Source organism: Chinchilla lanigera, unplaced genomic scaffold (genome assembly GCF_000276665.1).
Source record: "Chinchilla lanigera isolate Chin_1 unplaced genomic scaffold, ChiLan1.0 scaffold00028, whole genome shotgun sequence".
NCBI lineage: Eukaryota > Metazoa > Chordata > Mammalia > Rodentia > Chinchillidae > Chinchilla > Chinchilla lanigera.
The window spans coordinates 11871893-11891794 of record NW_004955429.1 but is presented as its reverse complement, the minus strand read 5'-3'; the positions used below and the strand labels follow the sequence as shown (position 1 = coordinate 11891794).

The 19902-nt window shown below is 36.4% G+C and overlaps 1 protein-coding gene across 2 annotated transcripts in view; it reads right to left on the bottom strand.

Moving 5' to 3' along the window:
- Positions 1-1691: 1691 nt before the first annotated feature.
- The window catches only part of Fam188a (family with sequence similarity 188, member A), an 84899-nt gene continuing 66688 nt past the window's right edge, over positions 1692-19902 (bottom strand). The window contains exons 12-15 of one of the 2 annotated variants that reach the window (XM_005386973.2): positions 18776-18848; positions 16343-16430; positions 5683-5754; positions 1692-2677 (exon numbers count right to left, since the gene is read on the bottom strand). In XM_005386973.2, the coding sequence (XP_005387030.1) occupies positions 2528-2677; positions 5683-5754; positions 16343-16430; positions 18776-18848 (383 nt within the window). In that variant the 3' untranslated portion in view covers positions 1692-2527. The remainder of the gene's footprint in view (positions 2678-5682; positions 5755-16342; positions 16431-18775; positions 18849-19902) is intronic. The other variant, XM_005386974.2, reaches the window with a different exon arrangement.

Below are 19902 nucleotides of genomic sequence, written 5' to 3'. Positions count from 1 at the left end.
TTCACCCTTGTACAGATATAGCATTTAATTTTATAGCTTTATAAAATATATTAAAGACCTAGTAGAGATTCCAAATTTGTTTTTCTGCTTTAAGATTATCTTAGCTATTCTTGATTCCTTTTGTGTATAAGTTGAAGAATCAGTTTAAATCCACAAATCAAAAAGAAACTTGATGGGAGATTTTAATTGGAATTTCACTGAATTAAATTTTAATGTGGGAAGAATTAATTATCATTCCAGGAACACAGCACATTTCTCCATTTACCTATTGCCACATCCTTTAGCAATGCTATTTTTCAGTATAAAAATTTGCACCTCTTTCATTGGATTTATTTTTAGGTAGTTACTGTTTCTTGATGCTACTGCAAAGATTTCCAAAAAAATTATTTCCAATTGTTTTGTGACTGTAAAATATTTTTAAATATTGACCTTGTAACCGGCAATTGACTGAATTCACTTAAGAATTCTAAATGTTTGTGTAGTGTCTTTTGTACAAGTAGATTATGTATGAATCATTAACGAAGAGTGACATTTTAACTATTTTCTTTCCAATTACTTCTCTTTTCTGTACTGGCTAGGATGTCTGGAGGATAATGCTGTAAAGAAATGAAAACTCATATTTGCCATTCCTGAATTTAGGGGAAAAAGCACTTAATACGGTACATTTTTTGTAAATAGCCTTCATTACATTAAAAAAGTAGCCCTCTGTCTTTAGTTTGAAATTTCTTAAAATCATGAAAAGTTTTAAGTCAAATTCTTTTTCTTCATTGTTGAGATGTTTTATTTTCTTAATGTGACAACACACATAGATATGTCTAATAAATCCATGTATTTCTTATTTGTGTAGTATCTTATGTCCATGGTCATGGGAAATCAAGTTTTGCTATTGTAGTAGGGTCATTCTGGATTCATAAAATGAATTGTGAAGTTAAGGTTTTTTTCTATTTCCTGGTAGCATTTATTTAAAAATGGTATTGCTTTTTCTTGATGTGTTTGGAAACATTTGCCAATGAAGTCTGCTAGGAGGGTTTTGTTGGAATGAAGGTTCTCAATTATTGACTACATCTCTTTAAAAAATACAGGAATTTTTTTTTCCTGTGTCAGTTCTGCTATGCTGTGTTTTTCATTTACAACTGGAGCTAGAGAAATCAACTGTAGCATAATGTACATTATATACAGTTGGAAGTAGCCAAGGTGAAGCCAAATATCATTTACAGCTAGTAGTACATTCCTGGAACAGAATGTCATCAAAACTTAGACAGAAAAATCTCATGCCACTTTTCCCCATGGTAAAAGCTACTTAAAGAAAACCTCAAACAGAGATTCACACAGGAAATATATTGCTGAAGGTAAAGTTCAGTTATGAAATGTAAAGGAGAATACTAAATAACTGTCTTCCCAAGTGAAGGGCAGAAGTACTTGCGGTTATTCAGATTTTAAATTGCTGGCAGCAAACCCATTGGGATAAAGCAACTGTCACTCGAAAGGAAACAGGATGGGGCTTCTGGATCTCTGTCTCTGGTCGAGACAGCTGCCACCAGGCTCTGGCGCTTCTGGCTGTGGGAGCTGGCAAAGCGCTTAGGTAAGCATAAGTTTTGGCCTCTTTGTCAAGGTCCTCGGAGTCTATTGGGAACATTTTGTACTCTCAGGGCCCTGGGCTATTTAAAGCCACTAATGTAAAAATGCAAGGATAGAGTTAAAGAAAAAAGTCTTTATTTAGACTATAAATTAGGATAATAATAAATAATGCAGTATACTAATGTAATAACAGATGTTCTCATGCATTCATCACATTTATAAATATACAAGAAAGCTGGCTTGCAGGGCTGTTGGAATGAATTTGGAAAAGTGTATTTGGCAATACAGAGAAAGTTAACAGTGTCAAGACTATTGAACAGATTCTCTTTTCTATCATTAAAAAATAAATACACCCCCATATACCTATGAATAAACAGGAAGTTCCCATATAGTTTCTATGTTTTGTAAACATGCCAGAGTCAAGCCAATTTTCAAAGGAAACAGGCTGATAATTATTTATTAATATTTCTAATAGAAAACAGACTTTAGAAAAGAAATAAATTTAATCCTTCTGCATTTTAGTGTGGAGCTCATATAAGCCAGAATTATTCAAAAAATAAAATGTGGCCAAATGAAAAAAAAAAAAAACCCAAAAGTGAAAGTTAAAAAATAGTGATTTTGATATTTATTATAAAAACCCTACAGTATTTTGGTGTTTTAAGTAAATATTTGATAAGTTAATGACCAAATGATCTGACTGCAAAAGTGATGGACTTTGATTAAAGCTTAATTTTGTTAGTAAAATTTCACACCAGGGGCTAAAATAGTATAATCTTTAACACAAAGCTTTAAAACAAATAATTTAAAAATATCTTAAACACTGAAAAATGGGTTTTTAGTTATATTTACAGTCAATCAATGATACCACTGTTTAGCTGAATTTAGCCATCTGCTAGTCCTGAATCCCTCTGTACATCTGTTATTATGATCTTATCAGTACTTATGTGAATCAGTTCAGGGAAGGAGAACGCTCTGTGGTCCAGAGCAATTCAATGTATGGCCATTTGGTTTGCAGACAGCGTTTAATAGGCGTGTCATCTGTTTGCAGCCTGGGTTCTTCAAAACCCATAATCACTGCCGTTCCTTCTACATACATTACCTGTTGGGAAGAAAAAAAATAATCAATGTCCAGCAATATTTTTAGCAAATTCTTAAGTGAGATACAGTTTTTAAAGGCTGTCAAATAAGTTATTGCATGCCATTTTGTGTGGGGCTTCATATTTAATTTTGTTCTGACAGAAATTATGAGCAAGAATATCTGCTACTGACTAACATGAAAGGAAGTTCATAAATGTGACGGTGAAAAATTTTAATTGCTAGATGATCAGGTGATTTTTGGACTTCAATAGGAGTTAAGTATGTGAATCACAAAACACATGCAAATAATTTCAGATAAGAAAAAATTACTTTTCAAATGATATATGCTATTTAAAAGAAATTTTAATGTTAAATTTATATATCACATTTACGTAGTTTCTAGTACTACAATACTGAGGCACTTGGACATGCATGCTATCTCATGAAATGGAAATCCATAGTAGAAATAGAAATATATACAAATAGAATAAGTGCTTTTACATATTCTGAGGAGAGGTTTATTTTTCTCCTTTCAACTTAAAGACTGAATTTTCAGAGCTAAAGACAATTGGCATGTTTGTCAATGACATTTGCTGTTATTGTATTAAGTATTTCTGAAATGCAGCTCATGAATGTACTTTGGATTACATGAAAAACTATAGAGGGAAAAAAAAGGATGTCAGCACAGAAGCAAAAAAACAAGAGGCTGACAGATCAAACTAATCCATATTAGCCATGCCGTGGCAATGATCACATGAAATACAAACTGGCAGGCACCAGAAAAAACTTATTGGATTTCTTTAAAAGAAAATAAAGTATTTATCACATAACATACCAAAAAACCCCTAACTCCTTACCAAGGGTTCACTGTGTACGTTACAGCACTGTCATTCTTTTTTAGCACCAAGAGAAATTCTACGTATAATTTAAAAGGAACAGAGACTGCCTCCTTATAATGTGTAAATACTTATACACATTCAATGACTGTGATTGTAATTATGTTCTCTCACCATAGAAGCCATAAACTACTTGACTAAGGAGGCAAAAGAAACAGCCTTACATAAAGGTTCCCATGAAAAAACAGTAGATGGTGGAAGTACAGTACTAGGTCAGATAATTTGGTTTCATAAATCACATGTTCAAGACAGTCTGAAGACACTGTTGAATGCTGAAACACATTTTTTTTCATCTTTATTTTGGCTAGTTTTGATGAAATGAATTTACTATTCAAACGACAACTCTCACTTTTCAATTCCCTAAGACAAAAGTGCCTTTCTGAAAAGCTGTCTACAAGGAAGGTAACTCAGGTTTTCACACTTGACAGATAAGACAGGGTCTGATTTTCTTAAAAAGACAAAATTTCCACCGTGCCCAGCAGTAGACAGAAGTGCCTGGCCACAGGACAGTGACCCTCTCTGGCGCCTGCCAGGGACTGCGCTGCTGCTGGTGGCTTAGGCTCAGGGGCCCTCTGTGGTCTGTTTCCTTGGGTGGCTTAAACAGTTCCTTACTCTGCACTTTATCATGTTTCTGGCTCCCAAGTAACTTCATAACATTTTATTTCTGCAACTTAGTGACATACAAGCTTTGCTGTATTGTTATTACGTACTCTTGTCTCATGAATGTTTTTTGATTTCTGAATTTTTTGTTAGTATGCCAGACGCTTGTCACAAGCATGATTTGAAAACTTACTATAGACAGGTAGCGTGGCCAAGCAGACCAAGGACAGGACTGGGAATCAGGAACTCAGTTCCAATCCCTGCTCTGCCAATGACTTGCTGTGTGACTCTGGGTGAGTCACTTAATCTCCCTGTCTCAGATGCCTCATCTGTAAAATATGGATAATATTTGACTGGCTACCTTGCAGGACTGTGTAAGTGAATAACGTTTTAGAGACTATAAAGTACCTATTACAAAGCTATGTGAACCTTCAGAGTCTAGATGAAGCACTTATTAACACACATTGATAGCATCCAAGTTTCTTCTTGACAATTTTTATTCTCTGCTGTATCAATCAATTACAATTTTGTGAAAAGATTATGGATCTTATAGTACTTATCGCTTATATTTTGCTATGAAAATCAAAGGAACTTTTAGGCTTTTAGATTTGGTTTAACTAAAAGTATATGTTTAATTTAAATTATAATTATTTTCTGCAAGCATCCTTCAATTTAGATACTTATGAAACCAGCAGTATAGGTCAAATTAAGAAAGAATGTTAGGTATCATTCCTTATAAAATTAGCTATATGAACATTATTATTTGAGTAGATGTAAACACAATAGACTCATCATATATATATATACAAAGCTGGTATCTCATCCAGAAATGGTGAAGAAGTGAGACAAAGCTCTGCTTTCCATGAGGTAGGTACATCTGGAAATGAGTCACTTACATGCCCTTGTCCATAATCTACAAGGGAAAGTAACAACTGGGGAAAAATACAGCGTCTGAGCTAGAATTCCTGTTTTAATCCCAGCTGTGCTACTTCTAGGCTGCTTGATCAAGGGCAATTGTTTATCAGTTCCCTGCTCTGTAAAATCAGGATATACAGAGCTCTTTCCTTCATAGTATGGTGAACAGCTTAGGACAAAACAAAGTATTTAAAACAATTCCAAGTAAATCCTCAATAAATTCTCATTACAGTTATTTTAATTCTTTAAAATGCTATTCTCAATCAGACTTCTCCATTACCTTTCTGCACTTAAGTGGCTCAGTATCAGCTTTCATTGGACTAACCACAAATGTTGATTTACAGATACATGCATGGCCAAGAGTAACAATATGAATGCGGATGTAAGTATTTTGTCATAGTGAATTTACTGCCCCAAAGTCCAATGAAAATCTTCAATAGAGAGTATCCTTTAGTGCTCAAAATGAAATATGGTCAATTAAAAAATATGTCATGATAGTAAAGAGAGGCTTGAATAATCTTGGGTAGCAGTTGTACAGGAATGAGTCACTGCTAGATATCTGTATATTTATTTCATCAACCCAGTGGAAGATAAATTACTATGTGAATTATCATACCTTTTCATTATAATTTGATTGCTTCAATCCATTGTAGTGGTAGACAGTAAAAGATTCTGGACCACTGGAGCCCTATTATAAATAAAGTACTATTAAAATTAAAATTTTATCTTTATATCAGGCAATTTCTAATGAGCAATGAATGTAAAATCCAAGTTTCTTAAATCTTTACCCTCTCACTGGGGAAGCATTTGGTCAAGTGAGAGACTTAGATGGAATTAACCGCCAGAAAACCCAAAGCTGAGGTAGCTGCTTCTGCAGAGGAGGCTGGAAAGCAGGGCCCTGCCGACTTTCATTATGAGCATTCTGCACTTGTTTACAGCTGTGTTCACATATTACTTTAACTTTTTAAAGGACAAGTTTCTAAAACACAGTATTTCTTATAATATATCTATGCTTTTCCTGTCAATAAATTATTCCTCTCAATAAAAATAGAACAGCAGTATCACTGAGATTACAATATATATGCACAACAACTTCCAATTTATTACACCATACTGAATTAGGGCTTACATTCCAAAAAATATCTTTGAATATTGTTAACTTTTAATTAGTGTAGAGCACTATGAGAAATGAAAACAATTATAATGCTTAAGGAGATGGTAATGATAGTCAATAAAGCAAGGCTATCCTAAAAATCACTGTCCCACTAAATTGGCAGAAAACTGATCACATTATGCTTACTGTCCTAACCCTGCTTTTCAACTAGATAAAGAACAAGAGCAACCCTCCCCAGCTTGAATAATCTTCTTGGGTAGCAGTTGTACGGGAATGAGTCACTGCTAGATGACTCAACCCCTTCAGGGTTGCTGAGGCTCTGGCCCCACTGAAGGTGCCTGTGTCCCCATGCTTTCCTCAGGGCCCAGGGTACTGTCTTCTGTGCCCATATCCCTTGTCTTCCTGCCATACCTGACACAAGGATGTATACATGACCCAAGCTGGGCCACAGCACTCCTTAGGACTTCTGCCAGTTGCAACTAAAAGGCAAGAGAGCTACTATGGCTTTAGCTCCTAGAGAAAGATGAGCAAAGACAATCCTTGCTTTACAGAGAGGGAGGAGAGGAGATGGACTCTCCAGCAGGGCCCAGGGGCTCTGCTCCAGTCTCTGAGGCGCCAGAAACCACTGTCCACGGCTGGCTTCTTTGATGCCTCTGAGCTATCCCTGTCCATTTGTGTATCTTCAGCCTACTCAAGCCCATTCAGGCTGGGTTCCTGTGATTTGCAATCAAGAATCCTAAAATAGCGCAGGACTTAAACTACCTTTTCAGTCTTATCTTCAACTACTCGACTTTCTGAATTCTGTTTCAGACAAGCACATGACTCATTTTCCCAAGAAAAGGCCTTTTGCACATTCATGACCTTTTTTGCTCCTTTCTAAAATTCCTCCTCCCCTGCCCCCTTTCCTTTGTACATACAGTTTTTCCTGAATACACCAGTTGGCTTCTTGACTAATTTGGGAGTTTTATAAATAAAAGCTGTCTGAGTAACTAATTTGAGAATAAATAGTATACTACTTCATATCATTGTTTTAGTATTTTGGAAGACTGTTTATAGTTTTAACACTTTTAACTTCTCATATTTTGTATTCCCAACTAAAATCTAAGTGCTCTTATATTTTTTCTATCCCACTCAAAATACACCAAGCAGAAAAATTGATTAATTTATTTGATGATTATTTCCTTAGTCATAAATATGAGTCAATTCAATTAGCTGTTTAGATGAGTAGTTTGGCTCTTGATCTTTAGAATTATTTTTAACTGAAGTAATTTTTACTATACTTGAGTATAATTTTCTCTAGCTTCAGGAACTAACAATTGGCATAAAGTGTAACACAGAGGTAAAGTGCTGAAATTCAGGTTAGCTTGGCCTATGTTGGATTCCCAGATCAGCCACTTCAGAGTTAGCTCTTTGATTGTAAGCAACTTTAAGTTCTCCAATCTTCCTTTCCTCACTGTCAAAGTGAGGCAAATAATAGCATCTCCTTTATAAGGCATAGAGTGCCTAGTGTGCAGTATGTGCTCAATAAATTGAAGCTGCTTCTGCGTGTTTCTCACTATACACAAAATGCCTTGGAAAGCTTGACTGTTTTCACCACCCCAGCACCAGGGTTCTACATTGTTTAACAGAGAAGTGCTCTTCCACTGCATCTACCTGAAGCATCTGCAAAGCCTACTGAAGTGAAGTATGTTACTGACTATCCTCTGATTAGTTCTGCAAATTTATTTCAATTATTTTTGCTTGGTTAAGGAAGTATTTACTCCATTATCACTATAATGATCTGTTAGGTGCAAGGCAGTCTATGAATAATGGCCAAAGCGAGTGATGGAGCTACTCTGCACTTGTGATTACAGAGAGAGGCTATCAGGGTGTATGCTCTGCTACAGAGCATGGGTACTGCGGAAGGCATCTGAGCTCTCACAGGATGTGCACAGATGGAAATGGGACAGATCGTTCCCTACAGCTGCTGTTCTCACACTGGACGCCCCATCAGAATCACCAGCAGCGCTCTGAAGACAGACTGCTGCACCCTACTCCCAAACCTCCTGATTCATTAGGTCTGGGGAGAAGCTTGAGAATTTGTACTTCTAATGAGCTCTTGGAAACCACACATTATTCTAAAGGAAACTAAGAGCAGGATGAATGCTCTGGGTGAGGAGCGAGCATGAACTATACAGGGGCAAAGGGCAAGCCAGGTTCATATGGAGAGTGCTCAGAACAATAAATAAGTGATGGGAAGAGATGAACTCAGATGGACAAGCAGGACAACAAAAAACAGAAAATCAGTTCTATGCAAAACAGAGAAACTAGAACCCTTTTTTATCACCTTAAGAAATAGTAGAGTTAAAAGAATTGGGCAGGCATGGGCAGTCTGCCATTGCTCTTTGAGTAGCCTGGGTCTGGCTCCTGCACATGCCCTGAACTGACTAAGAAGCAGAACCAGGCGGGCTGTGGGATGCGGGCTGTGGGATGCGGGCTATGGGCTGTGACCTGCTCCCACTGCCACGGTTCCCAGCTGAAACTCATGGAGAGAGCCACGTATTTCCAATCTACTTCCTGGGGGCAGAGTGGGAAACCCAGGACCCCACTGCCATTACAGTCTGAGTCTCTGCCCTCCATGCACCCATAGCAGACAGGAGGTCCTCACTCAGAAGCCCCAGGAATGCTCTCACCAGGGTTTGCGTGTGGGTACCTCTCTGTGCGGGCCCTGCGCTGAGTGAGCCAGTGCTCCAAGAGCTGCTGGTCCCGCAGTTTGAGTATGTACTTTACTTGCACCCAGACCCCCTGGGGGGTCGCAGGAATGGGCACTCTGTGATTGCTGTTGGTTGGCCCCGCATCTGGATCCTGCACGTGTCCTGAACTGACTAGAGACACAAAATCAGGTAGTTCACAAACTGTCGACCCTGCAGTTCACGTCTGGGTTTTGCCTGTATCCTGAACTGCCTGAGGACATAGGTCCACTAGACCAGGATTGTCACACCAGTGCAACCCAAGCCTGGGCCATGCATGTGCCCTAAACTACAAGGGGATGCTGGATCAGATGGTCTGCCATCAGCTGACACTAATGCCCATGTCTCAGACCTGGGATAACCAGATACAAATCAACAACTGCCAGAAAACCCCAGGCTAAGCAGTGCTTCTCAGCGGACACTGAGGGGCAAACCTGACCAACAGGAAAATGAGGGACACTAGCAGCCTTTGCTCTGTAGCCACTGAAGAGGGAAACTGAGCTTTCTGCATCCAGTAGCAAACATGACAAAACAAAGGACTAAAACACAATCCCAGAACTCCACCCGACTCAGAACAAGTCCAGGAGACATTGACATAGGAGAATTTGGTAAACACATGCCTGAAATAGCTGTAATGATTGCAATGGAAGTAAAGAAACAACTCCATAAGGCCATAGAAGAGATGAGATCAGAAATAATCTCTCAGACAAAAAATGAAATGACAATAATAATGAAAGAACTGCTCAAAACATCTGAAGAAGAAACATATAAGAAAATAGAAGAACAAAAGCAATGGATGGAAGAATTAAATGAAAAATACAGAAAGGACTTAGAATGCATGAACCAGATTCGAAGAGACTTCCAGGAAAAGAAAGCTTCCATTGAAAGCTGCCAAAACCACTTGAATGAAGCTGAAGATAGAATTTCAGACTTTGAAGACAGCACGGAAGCTAGTGACTGTGAAGGAAAGGATCTCGTAAAATCAACAAGGATCCAGGAAAAATCAATTCAACAGCTGCAAGACGAGGCAAAGAGGAATAATGTATGACTTATAGAAGTCAATGAAACAGTATGAGGCAAAACAACTGACACAAAAAGAATATTTGCAGAAATAATAGCAGAAAATTTCCCAAGTATGAAAACAGAACCTGATATACAGTAAAGGAGGCATACAGAACTCCAACAAACCACAACCAAAATAAAACTATACCCAGACATATAATAGTCAAGTTCCCACATCTCCAGCAAAAGAACAGAATATTAAAAGCTGCTAGAGAAAAGAAACAGATTACCTATAAAGGAAAGACCATCAGAATCACGGCAGTTTTCTCAGCACAAACCATCCAATAGAGAAGAGCTTGGAGCGAAGCATTACAGGTCCTGACACAAAACAGCTTCCAACCAAGACTCATGTACCCTGCAAAACTATCCCTAAAATTCAACAGAGAAATAAAATATTTCCATGACAAAGAACAACTGAAGAACTTCATGAGTGCCAAACCAGCATTACAAAGAATACTAAAAGATATTCTAGACAGAGAAAAATCTGACCGCAATTTCAAGAACAATAGGAGAAAGGAAATGTCAAGAAGAACAAGCAAGTAAACAGGTAGAAAAAGTAGGAAACTAATGCAAGTAAATAACATAACAATGATCAACACATATTGGTCATAACTATAAATGTAAATGGCCTCAATTCTCCAGTCAAAAGAAAAGGACTGGCAGAGTGGATTAAAAAACAAAATCCAATGATATGCTGTATAGAGGAAACAGATTATACTCAAAAGGAAATCCATGGACTAAAAGTCGAAGGATGGGAAACAATCCTCCATGCAACAGGAACCCAGAAAAAAGCAGGTGTAACTATTCTGTTTGCAGACAATGTAAACTTCAAACCAACAACAATCAAAAGAGATAAAGAAGGTCACTACATACTTATCAGGGGAAAACTGCAAGAGGATCATATAACAATCATAAACATGTATGCACCAAATATCGGAGCTCCAAATTATATATGACAAATCTTAATAGGCATGAAAACCCATATAATTAAGAACACTATTGTAACAGGGTACCTCCACACCCCATTGACACAAAGAGATAGGTTAACTGGACAAAAAATCAGCAAGGAAATAACAGATCTGAACCAAAGCTGTGAACAAATGGACTTAGTAGATGTATACAGAGTGTTCCACCCCACAACATCAGAATACACATTTTTCTCAGCTGTACATGGGTCTTTCTCTAAAACAGACCACATCCTAGCCCACAGAGCATAGCTCCTGAAATGCAAAACAACTGAAATTCTCCCATGCATATTATCTGACCACAGTGCAATGAAATTGGAAATTAATGACAAAAGGAACTCCAAAAACTCCATAAATACTTGGAAATTAAACAATAACCTCTTGAACAGCCAATGGGTCACAGAAGAAATTAAAGATGAAATAAGAAAACACCTACAATCAAATGAAAATGTAAATATAACTTACCGGAATCTATGGCATGCAGTGAAAGCAGTCCTCAAAGGGAAATTTATAGCGGTGAATTCACACGTAAGGAAAACAGAAAGAGAAAAAATAAATAGCCTAATGCTGCATCTTAAACTTTTAGAAAAAGAACAATTCAAGCCCAAAGCCCAAAGAAGGGAGAAGATTATAAACATCAGGCCAGAAATTAATGCAACTGAGACAAAGAAAACCCTCCAAAAAATAAATGAATCAAAGGGTTGATTCTTTGAAGACTAAATAAAATTGATAAACCCTTAGCCAACCTTCTCAAAAAAAGAAAAGAACTCAGATTCATGTAATAAGGAATGAAATGGATGAAATTACTACAGATTCCACAGAAATTCAGAAGATCATTAATACCTACTTTGAAAATCTTTACTCCCATAGGATAGAAAACTCAAAAGAAACAGACATATTCCCAGATATGTACGAATTACCAAGGTTGACTCAAGAAGGTATAAAATTCCTGAACAACCCAATATCAAGTAATGAGTTTGAAAACATGATTAAAAACCTACCGACAAAGAAAAGCCAAGGCCCTGATGGATTCACAGCAGAATTTTAAAACACATTCAGAGAAGATTTAATACCAACACTTCTCAAACTCTTCAATGCAATGGAAAAGGAAGCAATTCTCCCTAACTCATTTCTGGAGGCAAGCATCATACTGATACCAAAACCAGAGAAAGTCCCAACTAAGAAAGAGAACTACAGACCAATCTCCCTAATGAATATAGATGCAAAGATACTCAATAAGATACTAGCAAATAGAATGCAGCAAATTATCATGAAAATCACACATCACAACCAAGTCGGATTCATTCCAGGAATGGAAGGTTGGTTCAATGTTCACAAATCTATAAATGTTATACGCCATATCAATGGAGCCAAAGACAAAAACCACATGATCATCTCAATAGATGCAGAAAAAGCTTTCAACAAAGTCCAACATGCATCATGATAAAAACTCTACAGAAAATAGGAATACATGGTCCTTACCTTAACCTCATCAAAGCCATCTATGACAATCCAACAGCCAACATTATTCTAAATGGACAAAGACTGAAAGCTTTTACTTTAAAATCGGGAACAACATAAGGATGTCTGCTGTTACCACTCTTGTTCAATATAGTTCTGGAAGCATTAGCTAGAGCAATTAAATAAGGGAGAGAAATAAAAGGAATAAGGATAGGAAAGGAAAAACTGAAACTATCACTATTTGCAGATGACATAATACTTTACATGGAAGACCCCAAAAACTCCATAAGAAGACTCCTTGAATTAATCAACAAATTCAGCAGTGTAGCTGGATACTAAGTCAACACCCAAAAATCGATAGCATTCCTATACACAAACAACAAACAGACTGAGAGAGAAATTAAGCAAATCATACCTTTCACAATAGCATCCAAGAAACTGAAATATTTAGGAATCAATCCAACAAAAGAAGTAAAAGATCTATTCAATTAAAACTATAGTACTCTGAAAAAAGAGATTGAAGAAGATTTTAGTAAATGGAAAAATATTCCTTGCTCATGGATAGGACAAAACAACATTGTGAAAATGGCCATACTCTCAAAATTGCTGTGCAGATGCAATGCAATTCCCATTAAATTACCATCAACATACCTCACAGATCTTGAGAAAACATGCGTTAAATTCATCTGGAACTAGAAGAGACCCAGAATAGAAAAAGTAATCCTGGGCAACAAGGACAAGTCAGGTAGAATCACAACCCCTGACCTGAAATTATACTACAAAGCCACTGTAATAAAAACAAGCTGGAACCGGCTAAAAAACAGACTGAAGATCAATGGAACAGACTGGAAGAAACAGCCACAACCACAAACACACTGAGCCACCTAATCTTTGATAAAGGGGCCAAACAAACTCACTGGAAGAATGATAGCCTCTTTAATAAATGGTGCTGGATGAATTGGTTTGCCACCTGTCAAAGACTGAAAATAGACCCAAGCCTATCACCATGCACCAAACTCAAGTCAAAATGGATCACAAATCTCAATATTAAATCAGAAACACTAAATCTATTGAAAGAGAAAGTAGGTAAAAACCTTGAAGACATAGGGGTAGGCAGAGAGTTCATGAACAAAAACCAAATTGCATGGGAAGCACTTCAAAGAATCAACAACTGGGATCTCATCCTACTGAAAAGTTTCGGCACATCGAAAGAAATCACCAGCAGAGTAAAAAGAAAACCCACAAACTTGGAAAAAATTTTAGCTGATTGTCCCTCAGACAAAGGAGTTCTATCTAGAACATATAAAAAATTAAAAAATATCAGTACCCCAAATTCAAAGACCCAATCCAAAAATAGGCAGCTCAGATGAATACACACTTCTCAGGTAAAGAAATACAAATGGCAAATAAATACATGAGAAAATGTTCAACATCATTAGTCATTTGAGAAATGCAAATTAAAACAACATTGAGATTTCATCTCACCCCAGTAATAATTGCTAGCATTAAGAAATCAACGAATAACAAATGCTGGTGAGGCTGTGGAGAAATAGGAACCCTTCTCCACTGCTGGTGGAAATGCAAACTGGTGAAACCACTGTGGAAATCAGTTTGGAGATTCCTCAGAAAAGTAGGACTAAAGGTCCCATTCAACTCCACTCTTCCCCTGCTGGGTATTTTCTCAGAAAATCTAAAAACATCATATCACAGCGATATATGTGCACCTATGTTCATAGCAGCACAATTTGTAACTGCTAAATTGTGGAAGCAACCCAAATGTCCATCCACTGAGGATTGGGTAAGAAAATTGTGGTACTTTTATATAATGAAATATTACTCAGCTATAAAGAAAGATAAACTGGAGGCTTTTATAGGTTAATGGTCACAACTAGACAGCATAGTTATAAGTGAAATAAATCAGACCTGCATTGTCTCACTAGTATAAAACCTGAAAGAGTTAAGATAAACTCAGAGGTATGATAGACATTGTGAAATGATAGAAAAATGCTCAAGGGTAAAGGGCAACTGGGATGTGGGAAAAGAGAAGGGAAAGAAGGAGAAATTTTGTATGTATGTATATACAGGATAATTAACATAGTTGATCTACTCTATTTCTTTGCTGAAAGACACTGTTAATGAGTCCTTGATTGATCAATACTGCATGTCTCTATTTGTTTTCCTGAGAAACCACTTTGAAGGTATCAATATGTAATACAACAAGCATTGTTAATTTTCTACCACTTTGTTTGTAACTTTGTATTGTTTGTACTGTTCTTTTCTTATTGTGTAAAAGGTTGTCTGTCCGTTAATGTCTTCCTCCTTTTATTTTTAAAAGAAAAAAAAAAGAAAAAAAAATTGGTAATGATCTCACATCACATTTCATAAGTACTTTTCAAAATCTTGCCAAAATTAAATTATAACAAGAAGATTACCTTATTTTTTTTTTTTTTGTTTTGTTTTGTTTTTTTTGTTTTTCTCCGGTACCGGGAACTGAACTCACGACCTTGCGCTTGCCAGGCAGGCGCTTTTGCTGCTGAGCTAAATCCCCAGCCCCTAAGATTACCTTATTTTATTACATTTAAAACCAACAACTATTTCTATCAAATGTTGATAGCAGCCTTGAAGTATAGTAAAGTAAAATTAATATTACTGCCTTAAAAAGCTTTAAGCAGTATAATCTTTAAAACATTTACCAAGGTATCTAAGACATGAGATTCCAAGCAGAACTTTCAAAAAATTTTTAAAAAGCCTAGTAGCTGGAGCATGAATAGGAGTCATAGCCTCATGTCAAAAAGTAACAATCTAAGAAAACAAAATGAATTTTTTCCACTCCCAGACCAGAAGCTGAGCTGCATTTGCAGGAAGAGAGAGGCCACTTTGGGGAGGTCTGCCTTGCATCAGGGGGGCCTAAATGAATCGTTTTTGTATGAAGCATCTGCCAAAGTCTGAAAAAGCCTAACTGCCTATACTGTGATAACTTCAGTTGGTTTTTTGAATTTTATCTTACGTTATTCAAAATGATCATAATAATTAGATACAAGCTTAGAAACAATGGGTTCCTTTTTCATTACAAACACTGAGCATGACTAACACTGTCTATTCTGATAAAGGTAATTTAAATCTAGACATCACATTCATAATTATATCATGGAATTTAATAACTATATCTTGATTTTTTTCTCTGCTGTCTTTTTTTTAAACATTTTTCTACTTATCAATTTATTTCTTTTGTAATACAGGTAGAACAGACATGAGCATTTCTATGGGAACAATGAACTTAAACTATGCTGCTATCTGATAAAATGACCACAATATACCTAGCTCAACAATTCAGTTCAACAGTAATGTACTTCATTTAGGTAAGAAACAAAGAAGAAAAGGGAGGGGTAGGATATAGGAATGGATTGCCAGTAACATAACTAAAGGGTTTTGAGACAAGCAGGGATTCTTAATAACTGAGCTATCAAAGCCTTTTAGCAAACGTCCCAGTAGAACAGTTATACTCAAACATAAAGCTTTTCTTCTACTCAGGTGAAATTCTGCTAGAGATGAGGTTCACTAGTGGGACTTACCACTACCTACAAGAATCTTCACTTTCTTTTCCTGTATTTAACGTTCTGAAAGGTTACACACTAATTAACAAGAGCTACCCCTGAGAATGAACATTGCTTGGAGAGTAATGGAGAATCTTTATTCCACATACCTCTGAATTTCATTCTTGCTTTAGAAGACTAGTACTATGTGTAAGTGTTGGCATATGCACCACTCCCTGCTGAGGCTGTACACCCCTATGTCACCATGTTGGCGTGCACACCCCCTTCTGACCATGCTGCACGGAAGGGAGTTTTGTAACAGTGGCTTTTCAGTCTCATATTTGCATGTTAGGACATCTTAAAAGCAGACGATCATCCCAATGAAACAAGCAATACATGTATCAACTGTTACCTGATCAGGAAAAAATTCTTGAAGAAATGGACCCAATAATATGATTCCTAATCCTTCTGGATCTAATTTATTCTTCATGAGGTTTATACTATGGGAAGAAAAAAAGAAAATAGTAGGTACCAAAGGGGTAAAAAAAAAAGTCGTTTTTGTTTTTCCTCTTTCATGATGAAATTACCGGTACTATAACACATTTGCTGCCAAAAACCCTATGAGCTGTTCTTTTTAGATATTTGATGACAAATACATAGGAATGACATTAAATTTGCCAAAACTTGGTTATTTTTAAACCCATGTAATCTGTTACTATTTAAACTTTAAATTATGACGATGACTTTGGAATATTGCTCCTTATTAGGTAAAGTAATTTAAAAACCAAGGCTCATAAACCCAAGCTTGTAGCCTTCCAAAGGCAAATCCCCTTAACATCATCATAGGTATGCCAGAATTTACCAACCAAATGAAACATTTCACTTAAAAAGTTTATTTTAAAGTCCCATGAGAAAAAGAAACATGTCAACAGGCAGTGGTGCATCAGACAATCCCTTTAAAAGCTTACTTTCAAGAACTAAATGAGGCTTAAAATTCTTAGCCCATCTAAGGTAAAGGCTAACCAGTAAGACAGTTCTCCTAGAGCTCCAGTTCAGTGACCTATGTCAGCGGTGGGAGTGACCTGGCCTGCATTCAGTCTGGGTCAGCTTCCAGGTTTACCTTTGTAATGTAAGCATTGTTTCATTCAAGCTTTCTGAAGGCTGCATTTGCCTCCTGGGAACTACCGCTAGGACTCAGCATCCTGCCACAGACACAGTGTCAGCACTGTGAGAGGCTCCAGTGGGCGCACATCAGTCCTACAGCCAGGACCTGACACCTTCAGCGGGAATACTACGATGAGAGGCTGCACAGTTCTCTGGGTGTGAGTTAGGCCTGGCCCAGGGTTTATACACAGACCAAATGCAGGTAAAGTCACATTATATTTGCTTTACTTATTTAATCTTTTAAATGACCTAGTTTATTGGCTATCACATTTTAAAAAGTGACTAGGACAAAGTATGAGTAAATAACTCTGTGTAATCTTTCAGCTACTTCTCAAAATACAATCTCAATAAATCAATTGTACTATGCTTCAAGAGTCTTACATCTTCAGACAAAACAAGAACAATTAGCTATCTAGGTAAGAATTTGAAAAAAAATCCCCTCATTAAAAAAAGCCTATTTCATTGTCATCATCCCCATGTGAAGAATCATTAAAACTATGAATTTGATTCACTTGTGATTAACAGCAAACAACATGATCTCTACTTGCAAATCTGATCAGAAGAAATATTGCAATTACTATATCACCATTTATTGGACTAGTCCAGTTGTTACTGACTTTTTTGTCTTTAAGCTGAATATGACATTCATGTGCAACTACTTGAGAATCTAAAAACCCATACCTGAACTAAAACAGAACAAGGTAAAATTCTGAAAAAAATGCCCTGTTTCATGGTGCTTTTGCTGACTCACTGTGTTCATAAGCTAGAGTTTGTTCACTGTCAGAAAAAAACTTGCAAAAAATATAAACTGTGCAGAGAAAATGTATTAGTACAGATCCTAAATTAGTATAGAACCTTTATTTTTATTTTCATTTTCAATCAATTCATGTATCCTCTTTAACAAGAAATATTTTCTAATGGATAATAAAGATACTAAACTATCTAGCTGTAGTGCCTGTAATCCCACCACTATGGGAGGGTAAGGTAGGAAGACTATAAATTCAATCCATCTGGGCAACTCAGCAAAACCCTGTCTCAAACAAAAAGGGCTGGGATGTAGCTCAATGTGAAGATTCTAGCATCAATCTCTAATATGGCCAAAACAGGACGGAAAAAAAAGAAATCCTACATCAATGGAGGTAATTATACACTTAACAGTATATAAAACATTGCAGCAAGGAATGAAGACAATGCCATGACATTAAGATAACACTAAGTATCTTTATTCTGTGATATACTGACCCTGAGCTCAGAACAGTTCATTCAGTCATCTCGAAATGCTCAGTACTTTTAGTTAACTTTAAGACAGAAGATTGAAAGCCTGCTGGTTACTTAAGCAGCACTACCCAGAACTATCATTAGAGTATTAGTTGCAAAAAAAAACTCCATAAAATATGGAAAAATGGAAAAGTCTTTGTAGAGAGAAAAATTATACTTAAAATTAATAGAAAAAACATTTTTAGTACCTTTTAAAAGGAAGAAAAAAGTGCTGGTGGAAAAGGATACTTATTATAAATATCTTAATATCTCTTGTACTATGGTAGATTAGGCTGATTTCCTCCTATATCTTCCTTTTGCATAAATTGCTATTATTTTGTGAATATAGATTTAGGTATTTTTTTTAAAAAGGCATGAATGTATCTATGTCCTAGATTTAATGAACCCTTTCCATTTAGCTTACTATTCAGGATCTGAAACGAGGTCCAAAGCTTTCATCACATCTTCCAGAAGTGAATCAGGTATGAATCCATTATCTGGAAAAAAGTCAGAAAAATTGAAATAAAAATTTATTTCAAGAAATAGTATTATTGCTGATCAGACTTTGGGAAAAAGTCACATAAAAGGAATACAAACAGTGAAGGAATTCATATTATTGGTGCAATGCATATTACTTTTAGGTACTCTTGTATTAGTTTCCTTAAATATACAGATAAGCAAAGATTTATTTTCCAGGGAAATTTCACACAAAAAAAGTCAATCACGTAACTTCTACCTGAGAACTTCAATGAAACTTTAAAGTCAAATGACTTTCTAAGGCACCTTACAAATCTGTGCTTTTTACTTAACATTATAATAACTGGGTAGGCATATCTTTCAACTAAATAAATCCTTAAATTCCCATGACAATCCAGTGAAGAGAATTTTTGTGACAAATTTTGTTTTGTTACAACAGTATTTCCATCTTGAAGGCACACTGTGACTCACTGTTATTTAACTGACAACATAAGAGCAAGAGAAGATCCAACAGCCTTGGTGATTCAAAAAGCCACAGATTTAACGAGAAAAACCCTAAGTTGAAATACAGAGAAGAATCAAATGTTGAAGGTAACTTTTTAAGGAAAGTATTCTCTCTCTGTCTCTCTCTCTTTTTTTGGCTAGATGAGGAAACAACATTGGCAAGTGGCCCAAACTCTGACACAATGGCACAGGACACACAAAATACCTTAGTTTTAAACAAATCAGTTGTTCATTTCCTTAAATGTACAGTGCCCAAGTTCCCATATCCATTTACTCCTTCTTAAGTAAATATCCAATACACTGTCTTTTCAGGGATTATATGGATTAAAAAAAAATCTTGCCAAGGCAAAAAGCAATGTGTAGAAGCTCTGGTCCTGTAACTACACTACAGAATAAAGTGTGCAGTTACTTATTCAGGACATGCACTGGTACCCTCACTCCATGACAGAGGAGATGGAGAAGTTGTATGATACAAAGATCTTCCCTGGTCTTAAACATTGTAGGTTCCTGTTTACCCATTTGGAGGCAGATTTGCCCTGACTAAAATGCTATGAATCACTTAGGATAATC